The sequence below is a fragment of the Heteronotia binoei genome, chromosome 8 (genome assembly GCF_032191835.1).
Source record: "Heteronotia binoei isolate CCM8104 ecotype False Entrance Well chromosome 8, APGP_CSIRO_Hbin_v1, whole genome shotgun sequence".
Taxonomy (NCBI): Eukaryota; Metazoa; Chordata; class Lepidosauria; order Squamata; family Gekkonidae; genus Heteronotia; species Heteronotia binoei.
Genome location: NC_083230.1, coordinates 79,606,760 through 79,629,080, shown reverse-complemented (window position 1 = coordinate 79,629,080; position 22,321 = coordinate 79,606,760). Strand labels below are relative to the sequence as shown.

Below are 22,321 nucleotides of genomic sequence, written 5' to 3'. Positions count from 1 at the left end.
TTCCATCCTTCCAAGGTCAGTAAAATGAGCACCCAGCTTGCTGCGGGGGTTGGGGGGGGAGGGAAGTGTAAATGACGGGGGGAGGCAATGGCAAACCACCCTGTAAAAAGTCTGCCATGAAAATGTCGTGATGTGACATCACCCCAGAGTCAGAAAAGATTGGTACTTGCACAGGGAACTACCTTTACCTTTTTAATGTTATTGGCCATTTTAATATTAATCCATTTCCTAATGCTCCCTAGCATAGAGTTGAAATCTTTATCATTGCTGCTGAACTCTACACCAATCTTTTAAATCAAACTGCCATATCCCCAGATCTCTTTCCTGTTAATCTCTATCGTTTTGGACCCCATCAGTATATATGTCATTGGACGTTTTGCCCCATTGTTCATCAGTTTACATTCATTTATGTTGACCCTGGTTTGCCTTGTTGCCCATTCAGTCTCTTGAAGCTCTTGGACAGGGTTGCCAGGTCTCTGTTGGAAAATACCTGGAGGCTTTGGGGGTGGATCCAGGAGAGGGTGGGGTTTGGGGAGGGGAGAGGCTCCAGTATGGTACAGTGCCATAGAGACCACCCTTCAAAGCAGCCATTTTCTCCAGGGAAACTAATCTCTGGCACCTGGAGATCAGTTGTAAAAGTGGGAGATCTCCAGGCCCCACCTGGAGGCTGGCAACACTCTGTTTTGGTTTGCACTATTCTCTGTAATTGGGTGTTATCTGAAGACTTGGCCATTCATTGCTCACCTCTGATTCCAGATCATTTAGCAAATTAAAGAGCACTCATCCTAAATAACACTGAATGCCTGAAGAATTCCACTGTTTGATTTGTGCCCAGGTTGCATCTAAACAGCACTAGATCACTGGGGGACTTCACTGCTCAGTTTGCTGTTTGGATTTCATGGCTTGCTTGTGCCATGATGCAGACTGCAAAGATCAGATGCATGCTGGTAAGCAGTGATGAATCCGTCAACTTGTGTCAGTATGGACAGCTTTGGGTAGAAAACACTGGGCTGAGATTAAGTTTTCAGGGGTAGAAGATACGGGTTTGGGGTAGGTTTTTTATGGCCTGCAAAACAGAACTCTTGTCCTGCCCCAAACTCATAACTGCCATCAGGGATTACATCCCAGCTCTGCACAAGAGGTTCTGACAAATGTTCCTATTCTATCTAATCACCCATAATATGTTACCGGAGGGATAATGAACACGATGTCCATAGCAAAATCTAAAAACAGAAGCTATGTAAGACCTTTTATTAACCCAAATAACACAAACACAGTGTGCAACAGGTAATAAATCTGAATCAAATTATCTGGAGTACATATCCTTAGAGTCTGAGTCTAGAAGGCATACTGAGAGTTGGGAAAGTCTGAAAGTAATTTTGGTTATCCACTGAAACAGTAACTCAAAATATACATTAAAATGTACAGCAGTGACAACAAAAATGTAATAAATATATATGTGTGATATGCAGTATTCCATTACCTGGTTTCCACTCAGCTTCATGAGTGATAGACAAAGTGGGACTATACATCAAGTGTGACAACTTCATGGAGGGCACATAAAGGACGTTTCCAGAGGAGAAATTTCCCTCCCCATCCAGCATTCCTACTCCATATTACATGTTCTGGATTTTCTTGCCCTTTCAGTATTACAGATGACCTCTGTCCAACCGTTTCCCCTTTTTTCACTAGCTAGACCTGGCCAGTTTTCAATTGGAAAAAGTATTCATAGAATTAACCATTTGGGCTTTGAGAGTCAGGCACCCACACTTTGGCTTGTGCTGTCACAAACTTGGGTCGCTGAGGCTTGTGTATTGCCTGGGAGTACAGCTTGAAAAATCAGGAAGAGCAAAACAAGAAAAACAACCGAATAGTAGCCTCAGCTATGTATCTTTGAGCCAGGCCATTCCTTTTAGTTATGCATGTGGTAGAAGAGTGCCACCTGGTGGCAGGAGGATGCCACCATCTCTTGTAGCGCTGTGGCTTCATAGCCTTATTTGTTCACTCTTGTGGTAATCTGGATTTGTGGTTTATTCCCCAATAAGCCACAATCAAGAAGGAAAAACAGCACTGCCTGTAGCTGAATATTTTGCTGGCAAGTCAGTGAGAAGGCAGAGATAGTGTCAAACTGTTCTCTTAATTCTTCCAAGGTTGCTAGATTTGCGTGTTGGCTTTTAGGGGGAAATTATCACTATGTTTCCTCCATCCTCTCAAGTAATCCATACCTTTCTTCCCTCAAGAAAGATATCCATTTGGAACCACATCTTCAAAGTTCTAGAGAAGGCTAGTTTCTTGGCCTTAAAAGAAGTACTCTGCTCTGGATCTGAGGGTTTTGCTTTCTGTTTCAGTGATACTGTATTTTCTTTTTTTTCCTTTGATGAATTAAAAAATAATAATACATCACTGGAATTTTCCTAGAGATTCATTGTGCTATGAATCAGATGACAGAAACTACCAGGTGAACACTTCCCACATCTGCTTCAAAGCTTAGTTTTGAAAATTTTCATTTCCACAACAATAGGAACATGGAGGAGTTTTATGGTATCTTAAGAATGACAAATTTATTCTGACATATGGTTTGTGGTGTAGGGGCCATTTTGTCAAATATTTAATCTGATACTGTATCCCAGGGAAGCTTGCATTTCAATGTAGCTGTTAGTCTTTAAGTTGCCCAAAGACCCTTTTGTGTTTGCTGCATCAGACTCGCAGCTAGCCCACTGGAATAAATGATGATGACTCTCTCCTGAAAGGCAATGGTGAAGAGGTCTTTGTCTTACTCATGTAGGGGAACTGAAAAAAGGCATGTGGAAACTCATGTATAAAAAGTGAGAACAGCTGTCACCACATTAACCTCCCTTACCCCAAGCAAGACGTACATACACACACTCCATGGGCAGATTAAGAAACATTTGTTGGCAGGATGGTGAGAAAATAACATCAGAATTTTGTTTATGGCTATCAGTTAACATGTCTGGGAAAGAGATCACAGATCCTCAAAGCATGAAGGTCAACCCAGCATCTGCCAACATTCAAATATACCAAAGAGAGCCTACCATTCTTACAGTGCCATCCCAAACAGAGCTATAACCTCTTCAATGGGCTTTGCTTCGGATGGTAGTGCAAATATGTACCAACCACCCATGTGTAACCTCTGTTCTAGATGTCATGCCCCTCTCTGTCAATCCCTCATTGCTTCTGTCACAGTAGTTTTCCAAGGGCCCTTCAAAAGTACTGGAGAGAACTGCCTTGGAATGTCAGATTCAGGGAAAGTACTGGCAAAAGAGCAGTCTTGGCTGATGTCTTGGTGCTGTTGGGAAAAGAATCTGGGACTCAGTCTGATCTTGCAATGCTTATGCTCATAGATATTTTGCATATCCACTCAGAAACTTCCCCTTTGAGGGCAGTGATGACTGCCACAGGATGTGCATTTCTATTTATAAGTTCCACACATCTCCCTCCTGTACCTGGTCACATCATCTGTACCCTGCTAAGTTTTGCTATAAAACAGACACCTTATCTAATATCTAATAAAACAGCTCTGGGCTGATGAATACATGTACACTTAAAGTATGGCAGTAGCCATACCAGGAAGCTCCAATCTCTGTCCATGGTCCTGTATAGCTCAAATTCTAACATGTGGCACCTAACCATTTTCTTCTCATAATCTGCAATTCTGTTTCCTCCTGTTTTTGATTCCTAGCTAGGGAATGAGCAAACGTTACAGTACAGCAAGACGTATACATGAACAATTGTTAGGTCATATATGTAACAAGACACTTTCCTCTACAACCCATAGCTTTCATTACACTTCAAGAATGTAAACTTTGATAATGACAACAACAACAAATGCTACTGTGATCTATCCCTAGGATTATAAACATAATTATAATGGTCAGAAAGTGGTAAGGAAGAAGCCCAACTTCTCCAAGGAACCAGTATCAGTTCCTAATTCAAAATAGTTGCAGTTCACAAGTTTCCAGGAAGAATATTGCAAGAAAAGGACTGCTCGTCCTTTCAACGCCACCATTAGATTGTATTAAATTACACCTAGTGAAAATGTGCTGTTTTCCTAACTTATGATAAAATATCTCCTTTGTTATTAAAATAGTTCTCTTTTACCCTTTAAACAACAACTTGGTATTTCTGCTCTGTCCTCTTTCAAATGGGAAATAAATTGACTTTCAGTTACTATGAAGCAAACCATCCATCCATCATTCTTCTTTTATGATCAGGGGGATTCCCATCATTTATGAGGATACCCAGTCACTCAGCCTATTAAAACATGTTGCTATGGCAGCACTTCCTTGATGAAGTTTTCCTGAGTTGTCTTGGTGGTCACCAGCACAGTTGCCCCAAGTTCAGTAGCTGGCAGTGGAATGGTGTGATTGCCTTTTTCATCGCAGGAAGAAAGAGAAGCTACCTCAGTGACATCACTTCCTGTCATCTTTGAGCTATCATCTTTTAATGGTATTCCATGTGAAGTGTAATTTGAATGAGGGCATCTAAATAGGGCAAAATTGTCTTCTCCTGGCAGGTTTGGTCCTTTGCAAACTTGGTTTTCAAAAGGAATGCAGCAGTGTTCAGTTTCTAAATGGAGAAAAATCCTTAATGAATAAAGTCAAGTAAGAGGCTAAGGATACAACAGTTATTCCTGTGTTGGTTTCCCTCCCCGCTCCCCTAGAATTTATGTGAGCCATGAGGCAATGAAGGAGCTGAAGGAATCCTAGAATATATGTTCGCTAGGGAGCTATCCTTGCAGCACTTGGGAAAAATTCACTTCCTATCAAATCCATCTGGAATTTTGCCACTTCTGGAATCTGAGATGTGAGAAGAAGAATTGCAGATTTATACCCCACCCTTCTCTCTGAATCAGAGACTCAGAATAGCTTACAATCTCCTATATCTTCTCCCCCCACAACAAACACCCTGTGAGGTGGGTATGGCTGAGAGGGCTCTCACAGCAGCTGCCCTTTTAAAGACAACTCCTGCGATAGCTATGACTAACCCAAGGCCATTCCAGCAGCTGCAAGTGGAGGAGTGGGGAATCAAACCCAGATAAGAGTCCACACACTTAACCACTACACCAAACTGGCTCTTCTGGATGAAAATGGGGGGGCAGGGGACAGGCAAAGGTTTTAAAGACTATTGCTGAACCCTAAATGGTCCAGGCAGCTTTCTAGAACCTGCTTTCAAGATGAGAGGAAACTTTCCCTATTGCCTTTCTTGTATTACTTATTCAGCCTTTCAACTTGTTCTGAGGCCTGTTCAGGAAGAATATGTACTTACTGATTGGTTATTTTTTTTCCTGGCCAGCCCAGATTCCAAACCTTGGACAGGCCACAAGGAATCCTTGGTTTTAGTAATGTGTGTGACAGCAGATGGGAGAAGGAAGAGAATAATCCCAAAGTGCAATTCCAAAGTAAGTTACCTTTGGGGTGCACTTTGGGATCTTCTGCTTAGCTAAATACCTGTAGGAAAATACCTCTCACAGCAGCTGCCCTTTTAAAGACAACTCCTGCGATAGCTATGACTAACCCAAGGCCATTCCAGCAGCTGCAAGTGGAGGAGTGGGGAATCAAACCCAGATAAGAGTCCACGCACTTAACCACTACACCAAACTGGCTCTTCTAGATGAAAATGGGGGGGCAGGGGACAGGCAAAGGTTTTAAAGACTATTGCTGTAGGAAAATGGAAAGAATAATAGAAGAAAGGTATTTTTAGATGTTAGAATCAAACTATTGGGCTTCCTGTGAGTTGGAAGGAAAAAAAAAACCTTCTGTAGTATAAACACATAACAGTTTCACCACTTTAAACCTTCAAGGCTTCCTGTCCCTCACATTCTCAGAACTGTAGTTTGATGAACTGAGAAAGATCTCTAGGTACAGCTACAGTTTCTAAGATACCTGAGAGAAGAAAAAATGTCAGTTAACTTAAGTATGTGATGTGAACATACAGAAAACTGATGGGCTTTACCATACAATAGCTCCATATGGATCCATTTTATGTGAATGTAAAGGAATTTTGCAGCACAGTAAAAGATGATGGTGAGTTCAGAAAGCAGTGAAGCCTTTGGTACTTGCACACCATCTATGACCTTCAGCAGGTAAGACCAAATGAAAAGCTCTTGCCCTTGGACTTTCACATGCAACACCAAGCAAACATGTGGCCCATAGTATTTATAGCAATGGACAAAGGGAAAGATAAAGGAGAATTTTTTTAAATGATTTAGCAGATGGTGCTAAATCAAGTAAAATTATACTTTATTACTTGATGAAATTTTCAAACATTGCCTATGCATTTTGGCAACAGGCTTCCTCAGGGAATCTGTAACATATAATTACAACATTTATATTACATATGTATAGTTAAAATTATATAAATAAGATACTGTATTAAAGTTCAAATCCAGGTCCTAAAATATTGGTCACCACTAGGGATTATTCTGTCCTTGAGGCTGCCTGAGGAAGAGAAACTCTCCAGGAGAAATCTCAAGGACAGAATTAACTTTTACCTGATTTCGCACCATCAGCCTTGGTTCTATTTTTTATCTCCTGTGACTGGTGGGGCTCTTTATTTTCTTTCATTGGGTGAAAGGTATACACAAGCAGGATTATACAAACCTGTAGAATCCTCCTCATCAGCTTTCCTCTTCCTTGTCTTTCTCTTTTGTTTCCAGATGACAAACCACAGCACTGCAGCCATAGCCAGAACTAGCCCTGCACATGCAAAGACAACTAAGATCAATGCTGGGCACTTCTGGGCTGCAGCAGGAGGTGTTATATCTTGGCTTGTAGTAGAGGCGACTCTGAGGATAGCAGCTGTGCAAGAAAGCAGAGACGGACGGTTGAATCATGCCAAGAGAATTGGGAATCAACTTTCTGAAAACCTGTTCTATTTGGGATGCTTTGGGTGATCTTAGCATTGGGGTGCAAATGTTCAGGAGTATGGAATGCCTTTCATTTGACCATACATGTTTAAACGTACCTTTACAAATTTAAGGGCTAATTAGCTTTGTTTAAAAGTGAAAAAAGAGACATTGATAGGATCAGGGATAGACTAGGGTGTTACAATTGCCCAAGAACAAACCATGTAAAGCCAACCCTAAATAAACTAGCCAGAGGCCATGAGGATGGTCATAAGCAATGACCCTACTAAGTAGGTCATTCCCTACTAAGCGAAGCAGTTCATATCCTGAGCAGAATGTAACTGCTGTGATCTGAAAATGGGCAATGAGCAGTGCAAGACCCTGCACAGCCCCAGAGTGCTGCTTAGAAGGGCTTCTTGTGTTCATGAGCAGCTGCTCACACACACAGCTTAGAGGGAACATCTCTTCTCCTATCACTAATGGTCAGGTCTAAGACAAGTGCCCCCTACAGCATTGACAACATTGCAAGGCTTGCCTCAGGATGCTTCCTGTCACCAGTAACTCTCCATGACAGTAAACCCCCCCCCCCAAAAAAAAAAACCAACAACATTTCCACCAAGTTAAAAGGACAAAATACCCCAGTCACGATGATGTATTCTGCACTTCAGACCAGCTTCTTCCCTTTGTCATAGGATCATAGTGCATGCAGAACTTATGATACAGCTAGGGGACTTCCAGGGTTGGAAAATGCCAAGCTGAATTGCTTCTCAGAAGGGAAGCAGGCTAGAACTTCTGTTCAGGGTAGTGGAAGGCAATCTAATGCCTACTGCCTACTTTTCTCAGTCAGAGATCAGTCCAAGATATGCACAGGAAACTTTGAGGAGATTTGCCTTGGCTAAAAGGGAGTCCCGGGGGGGGGGGGGGGGGGCTCCAAAGACGAGTTGCAGTTTCATCATCTGCAGAAGTTTCCAGAATCATTTATTTGACATAAGCTCGACAGGATCCTAATCTTCTTTGATACTGCTAAACATCTAAAGCTATACAAGACCGGTATTGATCTGGATAACTACAGAGAAGGTACAGATTGCTATCTTTCATTCCGGGACTAATTAAAGTTAAACAAAATAAAATCAGAAGGTGGGAAATTGAAATTTAGAAAGCTTGGAAGAAGAAGGGGAGAAGGGGCGAAATTTGGACTTTGTAAATTAAAGGACAGTGCTAAAAAGTGGAAAGGAATTTATTGTTTGGTCTACTTGCGGTTTTTGAGGAAAAGCCCCATCATCATAGAATTGCAGTTCTCACAGTCAACACAGGAAATATGTCAAGTATCGTGAGATCTCTCTACCAGCGAAAACAGGATTTGGTGGCAAGTAAAGCAGGAAGTATTGGATGGAAAAGGGAAATCACTGAAGCAGCCAGTCTACTCTAGGACTATAATATCATAGAAAAATATCGGCAGCCATTACAAGGAGGCTAAAATTTAAATAAAACTTTTAAAGTGTTTGGGACATTGAAAATTGGTGGAGCCGACAGAGGTGATGATTATAAGGTAATTGCTATTGGACATTATTGTTAATAACGATCTTAGAAGCCTCTAGAAGAAAAAGGATTTTTTTTTAAAAGTGAGGCAGAAAGTCGCGACTGCCATTTTGGAGAAAATAAAAACTTTAAAAATTAATATCTGACCCCAGGAGGCTCTGAGGACGGCGAAATTAGGCTTACTGAAAAAAGCAAGCCTCGCTTTCTTAAATCTGATAGTTGAAATTTAATTTGGTGAGGTCAACATTTTCGGTGTTTTTACATGTCAGACCACAAGCAAATCCATGCAAGGGCTGCTTCACTGGAGAAAATGCAGGACCAATTAGATGCAATGAAAGCCAGGATAATGAAAGGGATGAAGGAGATAACTGCTTCCAAAAAGGAAATTAGAAAAGATATTGAAGAGCTAAAAAAAGATATAGAGGATCTCAGAAATGAGACTGTGGTGACATCAAAAAAAGTGCAAGAGGTGGAAGGGAGAGTGAAAGTACATGATTCCACCTTGTTAAAATACAAAAAAAAGTGGCAATTCATGACTGCAAATTGATGGAGACCAAGATACATCTGAGAGGAGTACCTGAGGATGTGTCATGGGTGCTGGGGACCCTTCAGAGGAAGTTGAGTCTGATGAGGAAACTGTGCCCCTGCCACCTGCACCAGTGCCCCTGCCTCCTGCTGGAGAAGATCCCAGCCCCCCTGCCTCGCCCTCTCGGGTGGCTCGTGTGCGTGACCGCCTCCGGCAGGACCTCAGGGATCGGAGGAGGGCGGCACGCTCACAAGCAAGACGCTCCCTGAGCCCTGAGTTCTGAGAGGATTCTGGCCCTTCTAAGAGCAAGGATGCTTGAGTGGTAACAGGATCCTGGCTGCCTCCCTGAGCCAGCAATTAGCCCAAACGGGCAACAGCCAGCAGAGGGCTATATAGCTGTGGGCTTTGGGAGGAAGCTTTGTGGAAGCAACTAGTCATCTCCCTGACATTCTGGCATCCACTCCGGCTTGACTTTGGTTCCTGACTCCCTGACTTTGGCTTTGGACTTCTGGACTCCCTGACCTCGGCTTCTGGACCTCAGACCTGCGATACTTCTACAGTGATTCGGATTTGGCGCCTCGGACCCTCCTGCTTACTGGCTACAGACCTCGGACTGCCTCTGGACTTTGCCTGACCCGGCCCCAGCCGTGACAGATTGCTTCCACCGACAAACACCCACTCCACAGGATGGATGCTGAAGCAAGTGAAACCACAGAACTACTGGCTGCGCTCCAAGCCCAGGTACAGCAGCTAACACAGGCAGTAGTGCACTTGCAGCAACAACCTGCGGCCAGTGCTCCAGCCAAGTGCCCAGTTCCCCCACCTGACAGATTTGGGGGTGCCGTGGAAGAATTTCCTGCCTTCCTAGCACAGTGTCGGCTGTACTTTGAACTGAGAGCACGGGACTTCCTCAATGACAAAACCAAGGTGTGTTTCGTCATCAGTCTGTTAAAGGGGCAGGCGGCCAAATGGGCCACACCCTTACTGGTCGCGTCCTCTCCCCTACTGACTGATTACCAGGGGTTTGAGGCCCACCTGTCTGCTGCTTTCTCAAACCCAGTCCAAGCAGCCACAGCCAACCGGAAGATCAGGGCACTGAAACAAGGCAACTCCTCGGTGGCTCAATATGCCACTGAATTCAAGCTCCTGACCCAGGACTTGGCGTGGAATGAGGCTGCCCAGATGGACCAGTTTACTGAGGGGTTGGCAGAGGAGGTCCTGGATGAACTGGCCAGGGTGGAGCAGCCACCCACGCTCCAAGAACTTATCACCCTCTGCCTCCGCATCGATGGCCGCCTGGAAAGTCGCCGCCAAGCCAAGACCAGAGGGCGCCAGCTCCCTGCGCCGTGCTACCTGGCTCCTCGCCCGTCCCCAGCTAGTACCAGCACCAAGGATGAGCCTATGCAGCTTGGAGCTGCTCGACCCCGCCTGACCCCAGAGGAAAAGACCAGACGCCGCACGCAGAATCTGTGCCTCTACTGCGGCACGGCAGGCCACTATGCCTCTGGCTGCCCTGCTAAGCATCGGATACCTGGACCTTCGCTGCCACCGCCGCCAAAAGGGCAGCCCCAGGCGTAAGTGGACCCCTCAGCCTGGGGCGACTAGCTGGGTCCTCCGAACAGCGGGCTGATACCCCAGGGCCATTCCTGCTACCAGTCAAACTCCGTCTGCCTGACGAACGCTGGCTGTTCGTGTATGCCATGCTGGACTCGGGAGCGGCCCACTGTTTTATAGATGCCGCCTTTGTGAAGCAGCACCAGATCCCTGTGCAGACAAAAGGGATTCCGTCGCTGGTGGAGGCTATTGACGGGCGCCTCCTCCGTTCTGGCCCCGTCACCCAGGAGACCTGTCCCATCACCTTCCACGTCCAGCAGCATCAAGAACAGCTGCGGTTTGATGTCGCCCGCATGCCTCGCTTCCCGCTGATTCTAGGCCTTTCCTGGCTGAAGCTGCACAACCCCATCGTGGACTGGGCCCAGCAGGAACTACGCTTCCGAGACCCATGCCCCCATCTGACTCCTCCCACCACTCTAGCAGCTGGCATCCCGAGTGGTGGTCCTCAGCTCCCTCAGAAGTATGTGGACTTTGCTGATGTCTTCGAAGAGACAGGAGCTGATCAGCTTCCCCCTCACCGGCCCTACGACTGTGCCATTGATTTGGTACCTGGGGCACCACTCCCGGTGGGGCGTCTGTACCCAATGTCGGAGCCGGAGTTGGCAGCTCTGCGAGACTTCCTGGACAAGAACCTGAAACGCAGATTCATCCGACCCTCAACCTCTCCCCTATCTGCTCCAGTGCTCTTCGTGAAGAAGAAAAGTGGGGAGCTCCGGCTGTGCAATGACTACCGGGCCCTGAACAAGATCACCATCCGCGACCGGTACCCTCTACCACTGATCCCTGAACTCTTGGATCGCCTAAAGGGGGCCCAAATCTACACCAAGCTGGACCTCCGTGGAGCGTACAATTTGGTGCGCATACGGCCCGGAGACGAATGGAAGACCGCGTTTGGGACCCGATACGGGCAGTACGAGCACCTGGTAATGCCCTTTGGACTGACCAATGCCCCCGCTGTCTTCCAGAGGTTCATGAATGACATATTCCGGGACCTGCTCGACCGCTTCGCGATCATATACCTGGATGACATCCTAATTTACTCCCGCAATCCTGCCCAGCACGCCGAGCACGTCCGCCAGGTCCTGCAGCGCCTACGAGCCCATGGTCTCTACGCCAAGCTGGAGAAGTGCGACTTCGACCTGCGCTCCGTCGAGTTCCTTGGGCACATCGTGTCACCGCAGGGGATCCTCATGGACCCGAAAAAAGTAGAAGCGGTCCTGACCTGGCAGGCTCCTCAGAATCGCAAAGACCTGCAGCGGTTCCTCGGTTTTGCCAACTACTATCGGCAATTCATCCCGGCCTACGCATCCCTGACCACACCCCTGACTCAACTACTCCGCCCCAAAGAACCCTTCCACTGGTCCCCAGAGGCCGATAACGCCTTCTCCACCCTGAAGACTCGCTTTGCCACCGGGCCACTCCTGAGATACCCCGACCCCCAGCTTCCCTTTACGGTGGAAGCTGATGCCTCCAACGTGGCCCTGGGAGCAGTGCTGTCCCAGCGCGAGGAGCCGTCCCAGCCACTACAGCCCTGCGCCTATTACTCGCGGCAGCTCACTGCTGCAGAGAGGAACTATACCATCTGGGAGAGGGAGTTGCTCGCGATCAAGGTGGCGTTTGAGGTTTGGCGACATTACCTCGAAGGGGCTCGCCACCCTGTTCAAGTGCTCACCGATCACCGGAACTTGGAACACCTCCAGACCACCCGCCGTCTCAACCAGCGCCAGATCCGGTGGTCCCTATTCTTCTCTCGCTTCGACTTCCGGATCTCCTACATCCCCCATACCCAGAACCGGAAAGCAGACGCGCTCTCCCGGAAACCGGAATACGCCCCTGCCTCAACTGAGACCGCGCCCGCTGCTCCAATCCTGCCGCCCTCAGTATTTGCAGCCACCTCCACTTCACCAGCACTCGTGGAGGACATTCGGGCTAGCCAGGCCAATGATCCCTGGGTCCAGCAACACCTCCAGGCTCTCCAAGATGACCCAACAGGGGAGTTCACGACTCGAGGCGGCCTCTTGCTACACCGCGAACGCCTCTATGTGCTGCCCGGGCCCTTGCGGGCAGAAGTGCTACGCCTGACCCACGACTCGTTACCCGCCGGGCACTTTGGACAGCATAAGACCACCCACTTGCTGACAAGGGAATTCTGGTGGCCACGAGTTCGCGCTGATGTTGCCCGCTATGTCAGCTCCTGTGACGTCTGCCGACGGGCCAAAGACATCCCAGCCAAACCCTCAGGGTTGCTGCAGCCCTTGCCCACATCTTCAGGACCCTGGGATACCATCTCGATGGACTTCATCACGGAACTTCCACGCTCCAAGGGTCAGACTTGTATCTGGGTGGTCGTCGACCTATTTACCAAGATGGCCCACTTTGTTCCGTGCCCGAAACTCCCCACAGCTCAGGAGACGGCCCAGCTTTACCTGCAACACATCTTTCGTCTGCATGGACTCCCAGCGCATCTGATCTCCGATCGGGGCCCTCAGTTCTCCTCTCGGTTCTGGCAAGCCCTCCATTCCAGCCTGGGTACTCGAGTGCACCTGTCCTCGGCCTACCACCCACAGACAGATGGCCAGACAGAGCGCACCAATGCCACGCTAGAGCAATATCTCCGCTGTTACACCTGTTACCAGCAGGATGACTGGACCACTCTATTGCCCCTAGCGGAGTTTGCATACAACAACGCGGTCCATTCATCCACCCAAATGACCCCGTTTGCTGCAACCTACGGGTACCACCCTCGGTTCTTCCCAGCGATCCTACCACCCACGAATGTCCCCGCCGTCGATGCCTACCTGCAAGAACTCCGTGCCAGCCAAGACTTGCTCCGAGAGCAGCTACAGCAAGCCAAGGAGGCATATAAACGGGCTGCGGACCGAAAGAGGCAAGAAGGCCCTCCAGTGCAGCCGGGGGATCAGGTGTGGCTCTCAACTCGCTACCTGCGCCGGCCTGGTCGGTCTCACAAGCTGGATGCACGGTTCATTGGACCCTACCCCGTCGTTGAACAAATAAACCCCGTCGCCTTCAGGCTCCAGTTGCCACCCCACCTCCGCATTCACCCCGTGTTTCATCGCTCCCTCCTTGTTCCGGCTGCACCCCCTGACCCAGCTCGGACTCCTTCCCCACCGCCGCCACCACCAGTGTTGGTGGATGACGAGGAAGAATATGAGGTGCGCCAGATCCTGGACTCCCGGTACCATCGTGGAGGCCTCCAGTACCTGGTGGACTGGGAGGGATACGGCCCAGAAGACCGGTCTTGGGAGCCCGAGGACAATCTTCATGCCCCGGACTTGGTGCACCAGTTCCACAACGACCACCCCGACCTTCCAGGTCCCTCGACGGAGGGGGGCCCTGGGGGGGGGGATAGTGTCATGGGTGCTGGGGACCCTTCAGAGGAAGTTGAGTCTGATGAGGAAACTGTGCCCCTGCCACCTGCACCAGTGCCCCTGCCTCCTGCTGGAGAAGATCCCAGCCCCCCTGCCTCGCCCTCTCGGGTGGCTCGTGTGCGTGACCGCCTCCGGCAGGACCTCAGGGATCGGAGGAGGGCGGCACGCTCACAAGCAAGACGCTCCCTGAGCCCTGAGTTCTGAGAGGATTCTGGCCCTTCTAAGAGCAAGGATGCTTGAGTGGTAACAGGATCCTGGCTGCCTCCCTGAGCCAGCAATTAGCCCAAACGGGCAACAGCCAGCAGAGGGCTATATAGCTGTGGGCTTTGGGAGGAAGCTTTGTGGAAGCAACTAGTCATCTCCCTGACATTCTGGCATCCACTCCGGCTTGACTTTGGTTCCTGACTCCCTGACTTTGGCTTTGGACTTCTGGACTCCCTGACCTCGGCTTCTGGACCTCAGACCTGCGATACTTCTACAGTGATTCGGATTTGGCGCCTCGGACCCTCCTGCTTACTGGCTACAGACCTCGGACTGCCTCTGGACTTTGCCTGACCCGGCCCCAGCCGTGACAGGATGAAGAAACTGATTTGAAAGAATATATAATAAAAATAATTGCAGAATTTCTGGAGGAAGATCCTGAAGGGACTAGAAACATGTATGAATATATGTATAGAGTGAACTCACTATATGCAAAAAAAAAAAAATCTACCAAGAGATGTGGCTATAAGATATATGCCAAAAGAAATGGTGGGAAAAATCATGAATAAAAACTTTGAAAAGACATTGATAGTGGGAAGCAGCAAAGTAAGAATTATGAAGGAGTTGCCAAGACAAGTGCTAAATGACAGAAGAGCAGATAAGAAATTGACAGAAAAATTACGGGACAATGAAATGAGGTATAGATGGATAATACCGGAAGGTATGAGCTTTGAACTACAAGGAAAAAGGATAACAATTACAAGCACACAAGAACTGCGTAGATTTTATGAAGAACATAAAGAATTTGCACCATGATGGATTACAAATTATTATCTTGGAATGTAAATGGACTAAATTCACCACAAAAAAGAAAGGCAACGTTTCATTGGATTAAAAAGCAAAATTGTAATATAGTTTGTTCACAAGAAGTACATATCAAACAAAAGGATTACAAATCTTTTTATGGAATAAGCAATTGGGACTAGAATTTCATTCATTGGATGAACAAAAGAAAAGGGGAGTGATTTTTTATATTAAACAAGAATTGGACCCGAAATTAGTTTAAAGATAAAAATGGAAGATTTGTAGTGGTAGAAATAATATTAAATGCAAAAACCCCATTGTTATTGGGACTGTATGCACTAAATGGAGCAAAGGATGCTTTTTTAAAAGACATTATACAACAATTTGATGAAGTGACATATGATCAAGTTTTGATAATGGGGGATTTTAATGGAACAATTAAGAACACCCTGGATAGGTCTGGGGAAAAAAAATAATAAGGAAGGAAAATTGCCAAAGTCTTTTTTTGAATTGGTCAAACAAGAAAATTTGGAGGATATATGGAGAAAATTTAATCCTGAAGTACGGACTATACCTTTTTTTCAGCAAGACAGAACTTTTCCAGAATTGACATGTTGTGGGGCACTAAAGATCTAGGCCTTATAACAAAGAAAATAGAGTTTTTACCTAAAATAGGGGCTGAGCATAACCCAATAATGTGGATTACAAAATTGTCTAAAAAGTCGAAAAGATGGAGATTAAATAAAGATTTCCTACAGAATAAAGAAATAGTGACATCTCTAGAAAATGAAACTAAAGCTTTCTTCCAAATAAACGATAAAGAAGATATAGAATTTCAGACAGTGTGGGATGCTTATAAAGCAGTAATGAGAGGAATATTGATTACATTGAATAATAAAGACAAGAGTGCAAAAGAAAAACAGATGCTGGACATTCAAAATGAAATAAAGAAAAAAGAAGGGGAACTGAGAAAAAGGCCAGGGAAAAAGAAAATTATGAGGGAGATTACAATATTACAAACACAAATGAGACATTTGTTAAATAAAGAATTGGAATGGAATCTGAAAATATTGCAGCAGAAATCTTTTGAGGGAGCAAATAAATCTGGAAAATATTTGGCCTGGCAACTGAAGAAAAAGAGAGAAAGCAAAATTATTAATAAAATTGTGGTGGATGGAAGAGAGGTGGTAGATCAAGAAGGAATAAAAAGAGAATTCTTTAAGTATTATGCCAAATTATTTAAGGGTGTTAAAGAAAGAAAAGATGGAAGAGTATTTACAAAATATTAAAATAGCACCCTTAACAGAAAATATGAGAAAAGTTTTGAATGATGCAATTGAAAAAATAGAAATTGAAGCAGCGATTAATGCAATGAAAAATGGAAAAGCACCTGGGCCAGATGGATATACAACTAAATTTTTTTAAACCTTCAAAGAGGAGTTAATACCGAAACTTCAGAAATTGATGAACATGATAAGAATAAAAGGGAAAATACCAAACACATGGAAGGAAGCTGTTATTTCGTTGATTCCAAAAGAAGATAGAGATGTCACGAATGTAAAAAATTATAGACCAATCTCACTATTAAATAATGACTATAAAATATATACAAGAATATTGGCAGAATGGCTTAAACAACATTTGACAAATTTTATAAAGGAAGATCAAGGGGGGTTTCTCCCCAAAAGGCAAATAAGAGACAATATTAGAACTGTTGTAAATATTGTAGAATATTATGAAAGACATCCAGAAAAAGAAGTAGAATTATTCTTTGTGGATGCAGAGAAAGCATTTGATAATTTAAATTGGAACTTTATGTTTGCAGTAATGGAGAAAATGGAGTTGGGGGAAAACTTTATAAGGATGATAAAAGCAATATATACTGAACAACGTGCAAGGCTATGTATAACTGCAGATTTTACAGAAGATATAATAATTAGCAAAGGTACAAGACAAGGCTGTCCGCTTTCCCCATTGTTGTTTATAATGACTCTTGAAATTTTACTGATGCAAATCCAAGAAGATAAAGAAATAGAAGGATTAAAAGTAAAAGGATTTATTTATAAATATAGAGCATTTGCAGATGATATAATGTTTATAAATGAAAATCCCATACGTCACACCTTTGTTGTTAGCTAAAATACAAGAATATGGAGAATTGGCGGGACTTTGTATTAATAAAGAAAAATCAAAACTTTTATGAAAAAATATGCAAGTAAATAAACAAAAGGAATTGCAGAAGCTAATGGGTTGTGAAGTTACCTCTAAGGTAAAATATTTGGGTGTGGAGATAACAATGAAGAATATTGATTTGTTCAAAAATCATTATGAGAAGCTATAGTGTAAAATGGATGAAGATATGATAAAATGGAATAAATTTAACTTGTCATTGCTGGGCAGAATAGCTGCAATTAAAATGAATATTCTACCAAGAATAATGTATTTGTTTCAAACTATTCCGATTGTGAAAGACAGTAAACAATTTAATAGATGGCAAAGAAAAATCTCAGAGTTTGTGTGGGCTGGGAAGAAACCAAGGATTAAAATGAAAATTTTAAAAGATGCAAAAGAGAGAGGCGGATTCCAACTACCAGACTTAAAATTACATCATGAAGCAGTTTGTTTAGTGTGGATAAAAGAACGGATGATGCTGTTAAACAAAAAACTCTTAGCGTTGGAAGGTCATGGAAATAAATTTGGCTGGCACGCTTATATGTATTATGGGGGGAAAAAAGATGGATGTTTTTTTTCTCTCACCATTATATAAGAAATAATTTGCTAAATACATGGATGAAATATAAGAAATATGGAGATGAGAGAAACCCGTTATGGATAGTGCCAACAGAAGTAATAAAAATAACAGCTGAGACGGGTGAAGAAAAGTGGTTGTCATATAATCAACTATTAAAAATACAAAGTGGCAAAATAGAACTGAAAACTGCTGAAGAGCTGAATAATACATATGATTGGTTCCAAATGCAACAAATAAAGAGTTTGGTGGATAATGATATTAAAACTGAAGGAATAAGAAAAGAGCAAACAGAAATGGAAAAAGTTCTGCTTGGAGACAATGAAAAACTAATTTCAAAACTATATAAATTACTTTTAAAATGGTCTACGGAAGATGAAGTAGTGAAATCTCAAATGATTAAGTGGGCAGTTAATGTAAATAAAGAAATACAGATGGAAATTTGGGAATATTTGTGGAAGAACTCTATAAAGCTTTCGATGTGTCATAGTATTAAAGAAAACTGTTTTAAAATGATGTATAGATGGTATATAACCCCTAAAAAGTTGGCAAAGATGAACAATAAGATGCCAGACAGATGTTGGAAATGTAAAAAACATGAAGATTCTTTTTACCATATGTGGTGGACTTGTGAAAGAGCAAAAAAGTATTGGCAGATGATTCAACAAGAAATTTCTAGGATCTTGGGATATGAACTTAAGAAAGTTGCAGAGACTTTTCTGTTGGGATTACAAATGGAAAAATTTCCAAAAGAAGACAGAACTATAATTTGGTACTTGCTTTCAGCTGCTAAGACATTGTATGTGCAGTTGTGGAAGCAAGAAAAAATACCAGAGAAATGGGATTGGATTGTAAAAGTTATGACATGGAGTGAAATGGACAAATTAACAAGAATTTTAAGAGACTATGACTTAGAAGCCTTTAAAATGGAGTGGAAAAAGTTTAGAAGATATGTAAAAAAAGAGTGGAAAATAAAAGGACATTGGACAATTTTTGATAATGATTAAGTTTTAGAAGGAAGAAGAATGTAGACTTTTGTTTTTATTAGTTAAGGGTACCTTTTAACATTAGAATTATAAGTAAATAAAACCGGTGGGGGTCAAGTAACGGGGGGAGGGGTGGTTAGAAAGTAATATATGGGATAGATAAAAAGAAGTTATTAATGATGCAGGAATAAGATATTGTTACCATATGTTACTAAATAAAATTGTTTTAACACAACTTATGATACAGCTAAAGCATACAGAAATAAAGCACACAGAACTAGACTTTTAGTGGAATGCCTGAAGTTAGTATGGAAAGGTTTTAACCATTGACCTTTAAAGTTCCCAGGTCCCAGCAGTAGCAGACAATAGTTGTTACTTTAAAAAAGAAGAAAGTATTCAAAGATGGTAAGAGCAGCAATAACAGAGAGGGGAAAGAGAGCTAAAGCCACTCAGAGAGGAAGATTTTGGCGTAGAGCCAGCATTTCCAAACAATCCCCCACTCCTGTGATTCCTTCTGGAGTCATCTATACCCTAAGCACAAAAATACTTCACATTCACTATCTCAGGAATCATTACAATGATTCTGTAAGGTAGGTCAGCAGCACTGTTAACTCTGTATGCATTAAGCTGAGAGGTCATGTCTAGCGTAAGGCCTCCTGGGAGTTTATTAGCTAGAAGAGTCTGTAGTCAGGGACCTCACAGCCCATTTATCTCCTGTGACTGGTGGGGCTCTATTTTCTTGCAGCATATTCATTCCAAGCACTTTCTTTATGGAAGCACTCAAAGATATTGTTAAGTACAGCAGGTAGCCTTTTAACTACATAGTTAGTGCTATGGAAGTTACTACTCGTGGTAATTCTAGCAATAAGATGGAGAGATGAACAATGGCTTCTGAACCAGAAATCCATAAACTGCCAACAGAGAACACTTTCCAGTAGCAATTGTTCAATTGTGTACCTAATTTTAAAAAAGATATACTTCCTCACTTGGTAAAAAAAAATTGATGAAGCCAGGAACCAGTAGTAACAAGGGCCAATATCTGCTTTTAATCTACTTTGTAACAAATATAAAATTGAGAAACTATATATTTGTATATCTGTCAATATTTACTAATTGTAATTTGACTAACATTTACCATTGCCTTAAGATGGATGCTATAAACATCTGAACTGAACTCAGATCTTCCCAGTCCTAGTCTAGCATTTTGGGCACTGCATCATATTGGTTCTCGTACCTTTCTGCATAACAAATACAAATTCAATGCAAAGTTTTGACAACCTGCATAGCAAATACAAAGATCACAAATGGTACACACAAGAATGTATGGCATTTGCTTGGGAAACTGTCATTTTTGGTAGGGCTCCTTCCTTCACTTCCACTTGTGCACACAGCACCACAATGTATGGGAAGTTTCCATCATGATGCATTAGGTTTGCCAGGTCTGTGATGGAAAATACCTGGAGACTTTGGGGGGTGGATCCAGGAGAGGGCAAAGTTTGGGGCGGGGAGAGGCCTCAGCATGGTACAATGCCATAGAGTCCACCCTTCAGAGCAGCCATTTCCTCCAGGGGAGCTGATCTTTGCCAGGTGGAGATCAGTTGTAAAAGCGGGAGATCTCCAGGCCCCACCTAGAGGCTGGCAACTCTCTGATGTATCCTCTCTGATGTCTTTGATTCTCATAATAACCTTGATTCAAGTCCAGTAGCACCTTAGAGACCAACAAGATTTTGTGGGCATAATCTTTTGAGAGTCAAAATTTCCTTTGTTGGATACAGAGTTTTAACAAAGTGTGGTCTAGTGATTAAGCGCATGGACTCTTATCTGGGAAAACCAGGTTTGATTCCCCACTTCCTCACATGCACCTGCTGATGTGATCTACAGTCAGTCACAAGTTCTCTCAGAGCTGTTCTCTCAAGAGCAGTTCGCAGCACTCTCTCAGCCCCACCTACCTCAGAGGGTGTCTGTTGTAGGGTTGGGAACAGAAAGGAGGTTATAAGCCTCTCTGAGACTCCTTCAGGTAGCAAAGGGTGGGGTATAAATCCAATCTCTTCTTCTTATACTCTAAAAACCTAGCTGGTCTCTAAGGTGCTACTGGACTTCAATCTAGCTGTTCTACTGCAGATCAACACAGCTACTCTCTGAAACTCACAACAGCCTAGTAAGGTGAATTACTACAACCCCCATTTTACAGATGAGAAAATAAAGGAGAGCTAGTCACCAGCATAGTGACATGAGCCTCCCAGAACCAGCACCAGAGCCAAGAGTTCTCTTGCTTTATTGCCCCATTCCCATTCCCTTCTGCTGTTGGAATTTCTTCCTTGTGCAGGATCAGATTCCAGGCTGCCCCCAACCATTGCCCCCCCCCCCATCTCAATTTCCTTACTTGTTTCCTCATGGGCTCTGTTCAGAATGTTGCAGCTCACACATTGTTTGATGAGAGTGTAGTAGCACAGGCTGGGAGTAGAGCAGGTGTTGTTGTTGCCCGAGTGGCTGGTTTTGTTCTTCATAATGTTTTAGTCTTGTTTGTGTCAATTAGAACACTGAGACTTAACTACCCAGCAAGTTATACAAATGCTGCCCAAATGAGAAATCACTGAACCTTAAAGGATTCATTCAGTGCCCAAGGGCTCACTTCCTCTATCAGCCCTTTATCAAGGAGAGGGAAGGAGACATGTGACCAAGCAACTCTCCTCATTCTGTGACTTCCTTCCTATTCTGCATCTGACACTTTTTGCAATAACAGCCATGTGAACATGCCCTGTGCAAGGGGAGGATCAATGGAAGAGCATGGGCATTGCTTGCAGAAGGCACCAGATTCTGTCTGTAGCATCTGCAATCATTTAAAGCAGGGGTGGGGAACCTCCGTATACGACCCTCGAGGTCACTTGATGCGCCCTCAGAGATTGCTGGACTGAACCAAGCCATGTGGGAGCCTCCCTGGGGCCTGGCTGGCCAGCAAGGATTGTGGGGCCCAGCCGTGCTGCGTAGCAGCCTCCCCAGGGCCAGGCAGGGATCACAGGACCCAGATGTACTTTGCAGCAGCCTTGCTGGGGCCTGGCTGGCTGGCTGGCTAGAATTGCTGCAGGGCCTGGAATAGTTACTGTCACAGTTCAGTTTGCATGTGATTATCCCAGATGGTGTGGCCTAATATGCTAATGAGTGTGTGACCTAATATGTGTGACCTAATATGCTAATATTAGGGGATGTGGTCTAATATGCTACTGAGTTCCTGCTGGGTTTTTTCTACAAAAAAGCCCTGGACCTATGCATTTGCCTAGGGCGGCGGGCTGTGTGTGTGTGTGTATGGGCCAGATGAGGCTCTCTCCACATGACTTCAAATACAAAAACAATTATTTGCATTAATTTTGTTGGCCTGAATCATTCTTCCTCAGCGGAGTACTGTTTTTTAAGTTGATAATTTTTTATGGCCCGCGAATGATGTTATAAATATCCATATGGCCCTTGGCAGAAAAAAGGTTCCCCACCCCTGATTTAAAGGCTCACAGGAAGCAGATGTTGGAGGAGAGCAACTGAGCTGGATAGGGCAGTGATCTCATTCAGTGTAAGTCAGCTTGATCTGTCCCTGCTAACTTTCTCTTTCTCTGAAAGTAGACCCCACTGTGCTGAGTCTTTGGATTGTGGCTCTTT

At 44.3% G+C, this 22,321-nt stretch overlaps 1 protein-coding gene across 2 annotated transcripts; it reads right to left on the bottom strand.

The window, feature by feature from the left end:
• Nucleotides 1-1,236: 1,236 nt before the first annotated feature.
• On the bottom strand, nt 1,237-21,295 carry LOC132576316 (tumor necrosis factor receptor superfamily member 13C-like). 2 transcript variants are annotated; one of them, XM_060245354.1, is made up of 3 exons: nt 21,057-21,295; nt 6,621-6,818; nt 1,237-4,587 (listed from the first exon to the last, which is right to left on the bottom strand). In XM_060245354.1, the coding sequence occupies exons 1-3, from the start codon at nt 21,178-21,180 to the stop codon at nt 4,289-4,291; spliced, it is 621 nt and encodes a 206-aa protein (XP_060101337.1). In that variant the 5' UTR covers nt 21,181-21,295; the 3' UTR covers nt 1,237-4,288. The 2 variants fall into 2 exon arrangements, with proteins under 2 accessions (XP_060101337.1, XP_060101338.1); XM_060245355.1 differs by lacking the exon at nt 1,237-4,587 and adding an exon at nt 6,212-6,324.
• Between the last annotated feature and the right edge of the window lie 1,026 nt (nt 21,296-22,321).